This window comes from Urocampus carinirostris, chromosome 10 (assembly GCF_059441175.1).
Source record: "Urocampus carinirostris isolate Australia breed hairy pipefish chromosome 10, RoL_Ucar_1.0, whole genome shotgun sequence".
Classification (NCBI taxonomy): Eukaryota; Metazoa; Chordata; class Actinopteri; order Syngnathiformes; family Syngnathidae; genus Urocampus; species Urocampus carinirostris.
In genome coordinates, this window is record NC_142358.1 from 44,335,119 (window position 1) to 44,349,678 (window position 14,560).

General features: G+C 48.2%; 1 protein-coding gene across 1 annotated transcript; it reads right to left on the reverse strand.

Moving 5' to 3' along the window:
* Positions 1-860: 860 nt before the first annotated feature.
* Positions 861-14,399, reverse strand: abcf3 (ATP binding cassette subfamily F member 3). Its single transcript, XM_088346020.1, has 21 exons — positions 14,235-14,399; positions 11,977-12,124; positions 11,843-11,919; positions 11,701-11,759; positions 11,069-11,166; positions 10,867-10,989; positions 9,779-10,045; positions 9,631-9,711; positions 9,486-9,545; positions 8,485-8,541; positions 8,396-8,418; positions 6,581-6,636; positions 6,316-6,516; positions 5,310-5,386; positions 5,190-5,234; positions 4,992-5,124; positions 4,838-4,926; positions 2,401-2,492; positions 2,150-2,282; positions 2,000-2,087; positions 861-1,241 (listed from the first exon to the last, which is right to left on the reverse strand). The coding sequence occupies exons 1-21, from the start codon at positions 14,308-14,310 to the stop codon at positions 1,083-1,085; spliced, it is 2,142 nt and encodes a 713-aa protein (XP_088202146.1). The 5' UTR covers positions 14,311-14,399; the 3' UTR covers positions 861-1,082.
* Between the last annotated feature and the right edge of the window lie 161 nt (positions 14,400-14,560).

Here is a 14,560-nt window from a genome sequence, read left to right on the forward strand (position 1 = left end):
TGGTGCTCCACAAAATAAGTTAATTTTAAACATTATAACCCCAACTGACAAATCTCTCACCATGCATAGTAATGTGATTGATATTGTCAAGCTGTTTTGATTTATTTTCGTTTTGTTTCTGTTTTACTAAATATTAATTCCCCTTGTAGAGATCAAAGAGATCAAACCCAGCTGAAAAAGCTAATGTTGTGACTCATCCATTTGCAGGTAAATTGTACCCATTTTTATACTCATTATTGTTTTTAGTCCTATTTTTTCATATACATTAAAAAAGGATGATGTTGGTTAAAATTCAGAGTAAAGAAAAACATGTTGAATTCATTGTAAACGTTAAAAATCCACTATACGATCTCTTGTTAAAAGTATCTTGTTAAAATGCAAAGATTTATAAATGTATTGTGATATTCTAAAATGTATTTTCTGTAAAGTGAAAAGACAGCTCTTTGATATGCTTTGTTGTCAGTTTAACCAGAGTACTACAAAGAGATCAAAGAGATCAAACCCAGCAGAAAAAGCTAATGTTGTGACTCATCCATTTGCAGAAACTGTAATAATAAAAACCTCATCATCCAGTCCAGCGTGAATGTGGATCTTTGGTGGGACACGTACAACGCGGTTACATATATATATATATAAAATACATGGTTTCTGTTTTGTTGGATTTAATTCATTCTAGTGCAATTTTCACATAGCAAATAAGATAAATGCTGTTGGCTTCAGGGGGGGGTTCGCCCCCCTGAGCCTCCCACTGGGCTCCGCCCTGGACCTAGCAGGGGCCTGCGGCCCCTGGCTATTTCAGCTGAAAATGAAAATCTCCATTCTGATCCCTGTATTCAACACAAGCAGCAGAATCCAACAAGTGCTCATAATCTATCATTCATTTTATTGTCAAAGATTTGATAAGGACAGCTTTAAAAAATATTGCAGAGGACCGCCGCTCCATGGCGATTTAGGCCCCTCCCACATTTGCAGGACCAACCGCATTCTCCCCCAAAACGAGGACGGCGGTCGGGTGATGTCGCACCCCCCCACCTCTCACGAGGCATAAAGTCACCTGCGGCGGGCGGGTGGGCGGGGCCTCCTCACAGGTAGCCCTCCTTCTTGAACTGCTCGTGCAGGACGTGCCGGTATTGGTCGAAGCCGCCGTCCATCCGCCAGACTCTGCCGCCTTCGCATACCCACAATTCCTTGCACACCAGGCGGATCAGGCGCTCGTCGTGGGACACCAGGATCACTCCCCCCTGTCGCCGTCAAAGTCATCAGAAACGGATCGCGAGAATTCAACGCATCACGATCAAACTATTTGTACTCATGGTGCCGGAATCACTAATAGGTGTAACCGTCTCTCTGCTTCTTTGCCCGCGTGTCACTCGTCTTGCCCAAGTCTTTCAACAAAATACTATACGAGCTCTGTGGCGTACATTTACGCAATATCAGGTTGCACGTCGGGGTTTCTGGCACTGTGAGTCACAATAGCGTGATCGTGAGAGGCGCCCCGGTTCTCAAGCCTCAGCGCCCTCGCCGCTGGCATCCGGGTTCACTTCCCCTCGGAAACCATGTTTTCAATGATTATACATCGATATTCCAAATCTTCTGCACTTGAAGGCGCACCCACAAAAATATAAAGCTGGCGTTTCGCGGCCATCGCCTCAGAAGATAATAAGCAAGCGTGGTCCCCTGACATACGAGCCTGTAAATGCAAAAAAGGACCCCCGTATACCTTTAGCCAAGAGTTGGTTGGGAAATGAATGGCCGGTGTATATATCCCAGCATGCATCGCGCATGACGTCTTCTACAGCTGCCTACCGTAGTTCTGACTCGTTATTGACCCATTTATAAGGCGCACCCTCCTTTATGAGGCGCATCGTAAGCTTTTTAAAAAGGCTTTAAGGTACGCCTTACAATGCGGAATATGGTACGAGGTAGCTCTCAATTCCCCCCAAAAAATGAGAGGCCAAAAGACAGATTTTGGGGTGTGTCCCCCGCTCACGGTACCTACTTTGAATTTCTGGAGCGCGTTGGCGAGCGCCTCGATGGTCTCCATATCCAAGTGATTGGTGGGCTCGTCCAGGATGTAAAAGTTGGGGCTGGAGAGGGGGCGGGGTGAGATCAGCGGGGGGCGGAGCCTAGACGGGGGGCGGGCACGTACCTGGCCATGGTCATCTGGGCGAAGGCCACCCGGCTCTTCTGCCCTCCCGACAGGCTGGCCACGGGCCTGGTGGCCAGCTCGCCCGTGATGCCGTAACCTCCGAGCTGGTGGCGGTATTCCTCCTCCGTACGACCTGCCCGCGACAAACGCCGCGTTACCGAGGGACGCCGGGACGGCCGTCTCCCGCGCTTCCGAACCCCCCCCGCCGACGGAACGTCAACTAGAGATGTACCACGAAAACCGAAGCGTACCGGGGAACTTCTTGAGCAGCAGCTCGACGGCGCACACGTTCAAGTCCAACTGGTCCACGTGGTGCTGACTGAAGTAGCCGATCTTCAGGTTCCTGCACGTCACACGCACAAAAAAAACCTGTCTGAATATCTTTGCCATACAGTGAGCTATGCCAAGGACAAAGCGGGACGAGTCCTGTTTATTTGTTTGGCCCTTAATCACAAGGAGTCTCCAAAGGCTGCACAGATCAAAGACTATTGCAAAGTACAGACTATGATGACAGCATCCCCTGATCTAAAACCTCCATGAGGGCAAATGATACACATATTGTCAACATAAAATATAGGTTTTTCATATGCTTTAGAATAGGGGCGGCAGTAGCTCAGGAGGTAGAGCGCTCTTTCGAATCTCGGCTCGTCCGTGTTACAAGTCCAAGTGTCCTTGGGTAAGACACCGAACCCCTAATACCCCCAATAAGCAGGTTAGCGCCTTACGTGGCTGCAAGGCCGCTATTGGGAAATGTGGAGCACATTGTAAAGCGCTTTGGGAAGTCATTGACTTGAAAAGCGCTATAGAAATGCAGATCATTTCATTTCAATAGATGTGTGTTTTAAGCTTAGATTGAACCATTTCCACTGAGGTGGCAGATCCAATCTCCATCAAAAATAGTAATAACAGTAACGATTCAATAATGATTTTAAAACGTATTTAAATTCACCACATGGGAAAAATACTAATTCAAGCTTTTTTTCTTGCAAAAGTGACTTTACAGTTTGTTCTGCTACTCTGTCGACATCAAAAATATTTTTCTCGATTACAACTGAAAGACAGAAAATAATTTAGAACAAAATTGAAAGACAATAAACTAGATCATTACTAGATAAAAAAGACCCTTTCGAATCAGAAATAAGTCGAATCATCCCCAAAAAAGAATGAGCTATTTTTTCAGTAGTTTTATTGTAAAAATAATTCAAGAGTTTGTTTGAACAAAATGCCTTATGAGAATAATGTCACTCTTTGGAAGGAGTTTTAATGAACTGACTGAGGGGGGAAAAAAAAAACCTTTATTGCAGAAAATGTATTCGATTCAATTATCTTATCTTAAAAAGTAACTAAACAAAATTGAGCATTCAAGTAGCACTTTAAGGTTTGGCAAAATACTGAAAGATAAAAAGTAAATACATTTCAAAGTCAAACATTGGAAAGAATAACCAAAAAGCAGTCCGTCCGAACTGTGAAAACCCTCCATCTCGCCATGGAATAGAAAACGGCTACTCATATCATATTTGAACTTTTTGACACGATAGGCCGGTCTCCAAGCACGACCACGTCAACGTTTATTTTCTCTTTCGAAGGAGAATTTGAAACTTTTTACTCCACGTCGCCGTCTTTTGGCTCACGTCATCGTCGCGGCCCGTGTGCTCGTCCGTGTCCCGTGCGCTCAAATAAACGTCTTTCTTGGACTTTGGGTTCATGTTTGGACTCGACTTCAAGCGGGTCTTTTCTTACTTTCGCCGTTTTCGTGCTAAATGTTTGCATTTGATCTGCATCGATATAGCCCTTTTCGAGTCAAAGCGCTTCACACTTACCCACTCGCGTACACACCGATAGCAGCGTCAGCCATGCAAGGCAACTAGCTGCTTATCAGGGGCCCCCTGTCTGCAACACTGACAAATACAACAAAAAAAGCCAACTAGCCAATGTTACTCACTAGCACTCCCGATTCCTCCTACCTCTTGTATTCTACCCCGAACAACTTTGCTAAAGGATAAGAGCAATCGGTGCAGTGAAAAATAAAGTATAAGGGCTCTTTAAACTCTGTTTGGGAATCGCTAACGCATACTTAAAGGGACAGTGTGTACTATTTAGCACTTCCTAGTGGTTAAAAGAAAATATCGATTTGAATCACAAGGCCAACTGTGAAATGAATGTGCACTTTTTTTAAATACCTAGGTTGAGAAATATGTGCGTATTTTGGCATAAGATGAGGATATTTTGCCCTTGTTTTCTTAATTCTCTTCCTTTTTTTCTCAGATTTTCTATTTGTCTTTGGTTTTTCATCCGTTTTTTGATTTTTTTTTTCTATCCTTTTCTTCTTTTCATTTTCAAAAGCGTTTCCCCTTATTTTTTCTTTCTTCCTCATAAGGCAGGGCCGATCGGAGTCTCGGGCGTTTCTCCCTCGTGATCTTCAGCACCGGTTTTTGGTTCGGCGACACATTACGGCGAGACATCCGGCGGGCAAAAGCGACACGCTGTCCCTTTAATAGAGAAAATATTTCACTTTTGAAACGAGGCGCTCTACTTTCCAGCCATTTTTAGGAGGCGGGTGACTTTGTAAACGGCGTCGGCCCCTTTACGACCGTAGGGACGGTTCCGCGGATCGGACGGCGGGCGGGCGCCCTCTATCGAACGCGGTTCAGCGGACCGAAAGGAAAGCGGACACGAAAAGCATCCGACCTGTGCGCTTGCCGGACTCCGTTGACGGGCGTGAGCTCCCCCATCAGGAGCTTGAGGGCGGTACTTTTTCCCGCGCCGTTCTGGCCCACCTGAAGGCGACACAAAACGCTCAGAGGGGGACGAGACGCGGCCCTCCCCCGAGGCCGACACGTACGATGCACACGCGGGACTCCAGGTCCGCCGAGAGGTTGAGTCCCGAGAAGAGGGGCCGCTCGGGCGTGTAGTAGAACTCCACCTCGTCCAGCTGCAGGATGGGCGGGGACAACTTCTCGAAATTGTCCGGGAACCTGCGGGGAGCGTCCCGTCGGGAATCTTTCTCGGCGGGCGGGCGGGACGGAGCCGACGTCCTTACCTTAGCGTGACTTCCGCCTCTTTGTCCAGGGGCTTGAGTTCGGGTCTGGGAGGGGAAGAGACGGGCGTTACGAAACGCGGAGCATTCTTAAAGCCGACGGCGGCGCTCGCCGTGACTTACAAGCGTTCCAGCACTTTGAGTTTGCTCTGCACTTGAGCCGCTCGGTTGGCGTTGTAGCGAAACCTGTCGATGAACACCTGAAAAGACAAGACTCCGTCGTCTCCGTCAGACGGCCCCAAACAATCTTTTCCACTAAGATTTCAAACCTTTGCTTTCTCGCTGCTTCATAAAAGATCCTGACAGGTGGCTGTACTGTCCACATTCTTGCCTTTTTTTTCCCCCAACTAGCTAACAACCAGGCAGAGAAAACGATAGCTTCGTGACGGCCGGTAGGTACGGGGACAGTTGGAATGCGTCCCAAAATGACATCGTTTGTACATTCTGTATATGCCCGGGCTCGGCAACCTGTGGCACGAGAAGGGTTAACCGGTGGCAAAATAATAGTGATTATACTTTAAAAATGCGGATTTTGACCTGAAATGTAGACATTTTCAGTTGCGCGCCGTGTTTTTTAGAGGCTTTACGTTAGGGTTAACGCAGGTTTTGTTTCAGTGTGCGTTTGCGCGGCGCCTCGCGGAGGAGCGATCCGTGTTTTCACCCAGCCAACGAAACACACGTTCGCGATAAATGATCCAATCGACAACTATTTCCTGCACACACTAGGCAGTGCCTCGTACACGTGACCCGGCACAGCCACTCCTCATGAAATGTTCCCTTTTACGACGTAAAGCTCTAGGTCTGAAGCTGCCGTGTATATTTTGGCTGGACTAAGACGCACGTCCGACTGAAAGCACATCACCGTTTTGATACTTCTGTTACTGCGATGCCACCAAAGTCAACCTTTTACGTGCAAACCGACGTGTCGGCATTTGGAAGACTTTCGAAATTTGAATCGAAGACGTTCGAATGCTCACAAAGGCCTCGTTTTAAGAATCGGTTTTCAAGGATCCCCGGGATCCTTGTGTCGCGGCCTACGCGCCTCATGCTTTTTTAGGTCACGTTTTAAGAAAGGACCCGATCGGTCGAGGTTTTCCTTTCCTTGGACGGCATATATCTCGTCCGTTACCTGAATATGTTGTCGGTACTGCAGTTGCGCGTCGTACTCTCGCTGTTGGTTCTTGAGTCGGTCCTCTTTGGTCTTGACGAAGTTTTCGTAGTCGCCGCGGTAACTGTCCAGTCGCTGCGAGTGGAGGTGGACGATGTCGGTCACCACCGCGTTGAGGAAATGGCGGTCGTGAGAAACCACCAAGATGGTGGACTGCCACGTCTGCAAAGGGGACGGCACGGTGAGCGCCCCGCTAACGCCTCCCGACGCTAACGCGAGCGCGCACCTGCAGGTAGTCCTCCAGCCACAAGATGGCGCTGATGTCCAACATGTTGGTGGGCTCTAAAAACACAAGCAAGTAAAGCACGCTCGGATGGCCGTCTTTGCTCACTCACAAACGGTAAAAGGCCTTATTTTCATTTATAATTTTTGCGTGTCTGAGGATAAGTGTTTATGTTGAAATAGAATTTTCTTTTTTTTGCATTTTATCATTTATTCGTAGCACTGGAGAGTTAATACATTTCATTCATATTTGATTGTTTTGCATTTTCAGGCATTTTGTGTCGTTCAGTGCGTTTTTGTATTTTACCAATTGTTGGTAGATCTGTGAATATTTTAATTTATATTTTATGTTCTTTCAGGGATCCCCTGAAAAACATATGAAATGACTCATCACAAAATAACTCTGTACATAAAGTTGTATTATTATCGATAAAATAGCTTTAAAAAACAAAAAAATTTGAGAGCCGTTTAGGAGCCTGGCCAAAACAGCCGTCCGCTTGGGTGCGACCAGTAGGGGGCAGTGACGCTTAAAACAACAACGCCATAATGACTGAGAGCGGACACGTCTGCGACATTTTCACGCACTTGTTTTTTCTCGATGTATGGCATGGTCTATAGAGCCAGACCGCCCAGGCGCACGGCACTGGCAACAATTTCAAGCGTTATCAAGCACTTCCAACGTTCAAGTATTTCCGGACCCGGTGACACAACATTAAAATTCAAGTCATTTCGAGATTCCAAAAATCTGGTGCACCTATATCAGAAATGCATATGTGCAATTCAATAATACTGCCTCTATTTTGAGTGGTCTTTGAGTTCCCTCGACTTTTGGATGTGACTGAATTCCTTTTTAAATGAAGTCACAAGTCAAGAAGTGATGACTGTTTTTAAGGATGGACACCGGTTACAGACTTAAATGACAGATCGAGCCCCGCTTTACTGACACGACGTTTCAGTTAGACAAACTGGAAAACCGTTGATCCCCGAGCATTATTATGAACATTTCAAACATTCTACATTTCTATTCGGTGTCGAGCGGAGAGTCTGGAGGAGCCGTCCTGCCGTATCTAAACCTACTTGTAGGAATAAATACAGAAATAGCGACGAATATATGCCAAATAAAGAAATCAACGCAGAAACGAATCACATCTCGACATGACATTAACGGAATAATGTTGTGTATTTCCTCATTTGGGTATTGAGTCGTGGTGAATTTGGCCACAACAAACCGTGATTGAAGCGAAGGGGCGGGTCAAACTGGCCGAGCTTCTCACCGATTGGGGGACGGAGGAGTAAACTGAGTGTATTATTGCACACGGTCTACCGGCGATCTCGAGAACTGAGAAGAAATCGGCAGGGAGGAGAGCGTGGGCTGTGGAACGCTCTGCCCTTCTAAGATCTGCAAACCTCCGCGGAAGCGTTGAAATCCAGAGCTCACGAATGAGGTCGAGCGGGCAATCGATTTCAAGTTGACGATGCGTGCGTATCGTCTTTACAGGCCGCGGGAAACTTCTCGTGATTGAGGGCCAAACAAAGAAAGAGGACTTGACTTCAATCCATAAACTGCAATGAGGATGACAATCAAGCAATTGTTGAAAAGCTCAGCCGGTTTGACCCGCCCCCCCATTTGAATAAAATACACAACAAAATCAATTTCAAAAGGCATAAATAAAGGAACGAAACGTTCATTTATTTCTATGGCACGCTCTCGATTCCTAAACGTCTACACGCGGCAAGACGGCTCCTCCGAACGGTAGCAAAAAAACGACTCGGCGTCAGTGGGGATGAGCGGTACGGGCGTTTCGGTCGCGTGACTCACCATCGAGTAGTAGCAGGTCAGGCCTGACGATGGAGCACAAAAACAAGAGTTAAGACATTTGTCGAGCGTTTGCGAGACGGGAAACTCACCGGGCAAAAAGGGCTCTCGCTAACGCCAACCTCATCCTCCAGCCTCCGGAAAACTCTCTGCATGAGCACAAAAATAAGAGTCGGACAGACGCCATTCTCTCCGTATGAAGAATACCATCCATCTTGGCGGGACAATAGAAAATGAAAGGAACCAGGAACCCTTTAAGAAGCTTGACTTCATCTCGCTCCTTCTAGACTGGACCGCGCCCCTCGGGCGGTCCCGACCACCCTGTGACCTGAGCGTACCGCCCGAGTGTCACAAGGGCCATGTCGCCGATGCCCGCGGCATCCCCGCGGCGTGGATTTTTCTTTTGTCTGGCAAGCGTCGTGAAAGAGGGATATTACCAGCGCTCGCACGAGTCTCATCTTTGATTAGACTGCTATGTTCTTGTCCCTCCAGATGGGTTTAAGACTGGCAAGTACGGCTGTGGTTTGAGCTATCCTAGCCATCATTTCTATTTTTCTCCCGGTGCCGATTTCCATCCTCTAAGTTGATGCTTTTTCCACGCGGTTCCCGTTCTCCTCCCGACGATTCGGCAATATCGGCAGCAATACGAAGGTTGGAGACATTGCGTTCCCCGACGCCGACCGCGCCTTCATGTCGATTCGCGCTCCGACGGTAGCGTCGGACCCGTACGGCCGTCGGATGGTCTCGACGAGTTTCTGGCCCCGCGTCGTACTCCCGCACGGTGGCCTACAAGGCGGCTCGCTTTACTCTCATCCATCCGCCTTTTCGAAATCCGCCAGATCTCTGACGTTGTAGGGGTTTGATCGATTGCAAAAAGGCTATTATGTTTAGAACCCCATAGAGCCCCTTAGTGATAAAGGGTTATAGAAATAATGGAGACTCGACTATTTCGCGCTGAAATTGAAGTGGCCTATTATTTGATGTACCCAAAGATGCAAAGAACGACGTTTTGATCCTAGCGGGCGCATCTATGAAGAGGGTGACATCACCTCGGCAAGCAATCGACATCTTAAAGCAAATGCCTCCGACTCACTTGGTGGGCTGCTGCTGCATCTGCGGAGAGAATCCCAGGCCGGCCAGGATGACGGAGGCTCTGATCGGGCGACAGACAGGCGTCGAGGACTTTGGCTCCGATATCGAAACAAATGAGGCAGGCGGGTGGGATAAGGCGGACTCACCGCGCGGGCGCTTTATCGGCATCGATCTCCTCCAGTTTGCAGTAAATCTCCGACAGGCGGACGCTCTCCGTCCCCTCCGCCCTGTAAGAAGCCCAAACCTTACGGAAAAGCGGAAAGGAAACCCGGAGGACGGGCGAGACGGGCTCACGTTCCGTCGGCGAGTCGGGCGTTGAGGCGTCTTTCTTCTCGTAGGAGACCCTCCCTGAGGCCGTCGCTCTCCAGGACGCTCTGCAGCGCCTTGGTGTCGTCGCCCGCCACTTCCTGTTCCACGTGGAGGATGGAAATGTGCGGAGGCACGCGCAAACTACGGCCGGCGAGCATCTTGAGCAGCGTGGTCTTGCCCAATCCGTTGCGGCCGATCAGACCGTAGCGCCGGCCCGCCGACAGAGACAGCTCGGCGCCCTGAAGGAGACACCTGAAAACGGCCGACGAGCGCTTTCAGCATTTTGTCCGCTCCGAACCTCCGGCGTTACGGCGGCCCCCCGATACCTACGGCCTACTCGAGAGAGCGGGAAAATGAGACGTCTTTCGGGCAAAAACTTTGTTCGGATGACAAAAAACTCTGATGACAATTTGCAAACGCTACCGCTAGAGGGGTCGGTAACCCCAACGACCCAAAGAGCGAGAATAGACAAAATAAAGATCTTTTTCGAGAGAGCCGCAGCAGATATTTCAAGACGAAATTCAACAAAGTCGCAAAAGCTAATTTTTCGGCGCGTTCTATTTCACCGTCTGATCAAATTGATGAAAAAAGATTAATGGCAGAGCCCGTGTCCCATATCCACAAATACCCCTTGTTAAACTTGTCTCTCCCGCTGTTACTCAAGTTCTAAGGCTCATTTGAAGATTCATTGGCCCGGAGAGGGACAGATTCAAAACGGTTTCAAAACAAATTGGAAGCAGAGTTCTTTGTAAATATGTCACAAAATAGTGAAAACCCAAAAGGTTTTGGATGGATTTCCCTCAAGGGCATTGGATGTGTGTATGAGAGGTGTGCATCCACTCCTAGCGCTCACCCGTATCGTTCCATGTGCTTGGCTAGCCTTTTTGGGTAAATAAGAGTTTGTTGTGTCTCGACAGCGAACCTACGTCATTTCACGAGCGTCAATACGAGGGGTTCTTTAGCAAGGTAAAGCCAAAACGGGGTTTTCGCTTCCGAGGGAAATTCGTTTGAGACACGAGCCGGATCCGGGACCGCGGAGGGGGCGGCGTATTCGCGAAGCCGTCCGGCGTCACCTCTCTCCGAAGGAGACGTCAAAGTTGTCGATCCGGATGTCGTAGCTTCGGTTCTTGCCGGATTGGTCGGCCCGACCTTCCTTCTTGCTGCAAGCCTGGCTGGCCGACGCCTCCTCCAAGACTCTGCGGACAGACGGACCAATGGCGCGGCGTGAGAGGCGGAGTCGGGCGCTTTCGAAGGCCGCACCCAAACCGGACCCACATGGGAGCGACGGCCTTGTGAGAGTCCTTCTCGTTGCGACGCTCGTTTTTGGCTTTGAGTTTGGCTTCGGCCTTCTCCAGTTTTTTCGAATCCACGACCTGAAAGGAGGGACAAACATCCGTCGGAACACCGGGGGGCGACAAAAACTATGCTCTCTCGACCAAAAAGGCTCTTTTTCTTCCCCTCGACCTGTCCTGCCCCTCATTTTCCCCTTGCTTACCCTCTTTCTGTTTCCTTTTCCACTTACTCACACTATTTTTTTTCTCAATTTCCCTGTTTCCCTGCCTCTGCTTTTTTCGCTCACATTTTTCTCCCTCGAGCCTTATTCTATCTCCTTTCCTCCCTCTTTCTCACCCTCCCCGTGTTTTGCCACTTCCCTCCCTCTTCTTCATACATCATTCTTGCTCTCCCTCTTCCCCTCGATATCTTGTCTTTTCTCCCTCTTCTTCTGCTCCTTCTCTTGTTTTCTCTCCCCCCTTTTCGCTCTCGCTCTCTTAGCCGCTCCCTTCCTCCCGTTTCCCTTGCGCCGTTTCTCTCCCGTCTGGTCGGAGAGAAAAGGACTCGCAAGCGGAGCGCGGTCGGATCGAGGTCATCGGATCCCCCGACCGCAAGGAGATTCGGGCGAGACGTACGGTGTTCTGGGGACGCTTGACATTCCAGATGCCCCGCTGCGTGCCGTGGTTAGCCTGGACTGAGCGCAGCAAACAAACAGAAGTCAGGGCGCGGCGCACGCGCGAGGCGAGCGCACGAGGCGGGCTCACGAGGCGGGCTCACCTGCGTCGCCGGCCACCTGGGAAAGCTGCACCGGCGCGTCCAGCAGCACCTGGCGGCGGGGGGCGGCGCATTCGCTCCTGCAAACGGTAACGTTAGAGAGCGCAAGAGTAAACGGGAGCGGCGGGCGCGCTCACAGCCTGAGCGTGTCGAACATGCGCAGGCAAATGCCTCGGACGTCGTCTTCGTTTTTGCTGTGGGCCGACACTTCCTGCAGGACGCCGCCCACCGCTTCGAACACTTCCTCGCCGTCCTCGAAGTCGCCGCCGCAGCCGTCCAACACGCCTCCAAAACACAAAATACGGCTCTCGTAACGTTGAAAGGAGTCCCGTGTCGATCGTGCGTTCTGCCTTTTACGTAGGGCGTTTTGAATCTCTCGCGTGTGTCCATCAAGATTTGGAATTTTGAGTCAATTGTATGCGAGTAATATTATTAACCCTAATATGTAGCTGGGAAACGCTACCGGGCCCATGATGAACTTCCTTAATTGCTAGATAATCCTTGCATCAATACAGACTCTGCCCGTCTTAGGACAACTCAATAAAGGAAGAGTATTTGGTTTTGATCGCCACATAAATTCAAATATAGTGATAAAAAGACATTTAAGAGCTATGAGTAATTCGACATAAAAAAACTAATCAAGGAAGAGCATTTTCTTTCAACCACCGTGCCATTTAAATCGAAACCATCGAAATACAGACGCTGCCCTACTTACGAAGGAGATTTCGGACGAACGTTCGGAAGTTGAACTTGTTGCAAAGTTGCTTCAGTGCTATAATTTGTTTATTGATGTATGTTTAATGTTTGTATAAGTAACCTGTATTGTTTTGTACTCGAAAAGAAAGATTTAATAAAATAATATGCTCTATAAAGATAAAGTGAGGTTTAACTTAGTTTTGGAAGACGCGCGTGAAGAGGTCCTCCTCCTCCGTGCTAAAACGTGGCCGAAAAAAAGCTTTCTTATTCCACTTTCGTTTCAAAAGAAACGGCTCGCCTGTTCTTTATATTTTGCACCAACCGTATTGAATGGATGTACGAGACAATAAACAATAAAAACGTCAAAGTGCTTAGCGCTAGCGATACAGTACATGTTGTTGATTACACACGAAGCAGGAAGTAGGAGCCGGATTTCTTCGGGTGAAGTCCGAGTTGATGGAAATCGGTCATTCATTTTCAAAAAAATGAATGGCATTTATTGTCACATTGTACAGTGGTCCAACTGCATTGGAGGGTGTCTCCTTTTCGATGAAAAGATGAATTTCAAAGGTAAAAATGTCGTTGGGGAAAAAGACTGCCGAGTCTCAGAGCCAGAACCCTCAATAACAGCTTCGTTATTCGGGGTGTCAGGACTCTGACCGCTTCTGACGAATCAATGCAAAACTGCTCCATTTGGAATCCCACTATACTTTGCATATTTGTATTTGAAACCTTATTATAGTTGACATTTTTCATGTTTAACCTTTCTGCTAATGTTTTTTTTTATTGCATGTTTGCAGGTGGGGAAGAAAAGGTCATTTTATCAGTGCTGCATGTTGTGCATATAGCATATGAAGTTGAACATTTTCAAAAGCAAGACATATTTGCCCTCATGTAGAATTACGATAAGGGGGTGGTGTCATAATGGTCTGTAGTATGCAATAGTCTTTAATTTGTGCAGCCCTTTGAGACTCTTAGTGATTAAGGGACAAACAAATAAACTTGCCTTGACTTGGAAAGCAACGGTCAAACGAATTTGGTAGGGACATGGTTGCATATGTGACCAGGTCACAGATTATTACCGTTGTCATTTAGGCCAGTCTGCAAGCGCTTTCACGGCAATACCTTGAAACTATTTGTCCTGGCGTTCTTCTCCATTTTCCCCTTTAAGATTTGTATTGACGTGTTTGTCCTGGCGTGCCACTCTGGCTTGTAAACAATGTGGTTACCAATGACAATAAAGACAATTCAAAGGGAAGGAAAATTGGTGCCCTAAAGCTCTCCAAACGTCACCATCTCACACAATAATACCTTTGATTTTTGATTTTCACACTAACTACCGTTTAAAACGCGATATAATAGGTTTCCACATGTTTGAACGAAGCAATGAAAGAAATACTGTCCCAGGCACAAAAAAGTAGGAAAATGACAATGACATTCCAATTTGAGGGACAATATTATGTTGTAAGGGAATTGGCATTTGAGTTTCAGTCGCCTCTTCACGATTCGACTTTAGACGTCCAACGAGTTGAATTTGGACGTACTCTCCACGCCGGGTAGCCGCTAAGCTGGCCGGCTAGCCGGCTAGCTAGCTCGCGACGGCTAGCCGGCTCCGGTGGCCGAGTCAAGCGACGACGACGCGCCCGAACGAAAGCAGGACGTTGCCGGATAAGGGACGACGCCGAGAACGGCTTCTCACCCGTAATGTAGTCGAAAAGTTCCGTGTCGATGTCGGGAAACTCGCTCCTGAGGATCTCCACGTACGTCGACGCCATGATGGACACGCCGGGACGCTTCCGCACGGGTCTACGTCGCACGTGACGTCACAGCGGGGCCGACGGGAATTGGCGTCCTACTGCTTCGAGATGCTCCCCGTCTGTTGACGTTTGATTTATTGGATGCAAAGATACATTGAATTCGGAATCCACAATTTCACAATCGAGATGAGAAAAAGACTGACGTTCCTCGAGTGTCCTGGTATTTTTTTCACACGAGTACTTTCAAGAAACTGGAAAAAGAGCAACC

Excerpts from the sequence above, each read along its gene's own strand:
- abcf3 (XM_088346020.1), bottom strand. The coding sequence starts at position 14,310 with ATGGCGTCGACGTACGTGGAGATCCTCAGGAGCGAGTTTCCCGACATC. Across the intron at positions 11,167-11,700 it reads TCAAGCGTCCCCAGAACACC|GTCGTGGATTCGAAAAAACT; the intron begins GTACGTCTCGCC and ends CCCTCCTTTCAG. Across the intron at positions 9,712-9,778 it reads GCCCGACTCGCCGACGGAAC|GGCGGAGGGGACGGAGAGCG; the intron begins GTGAGCCCGTCT and ends GGCTTCTTACAG.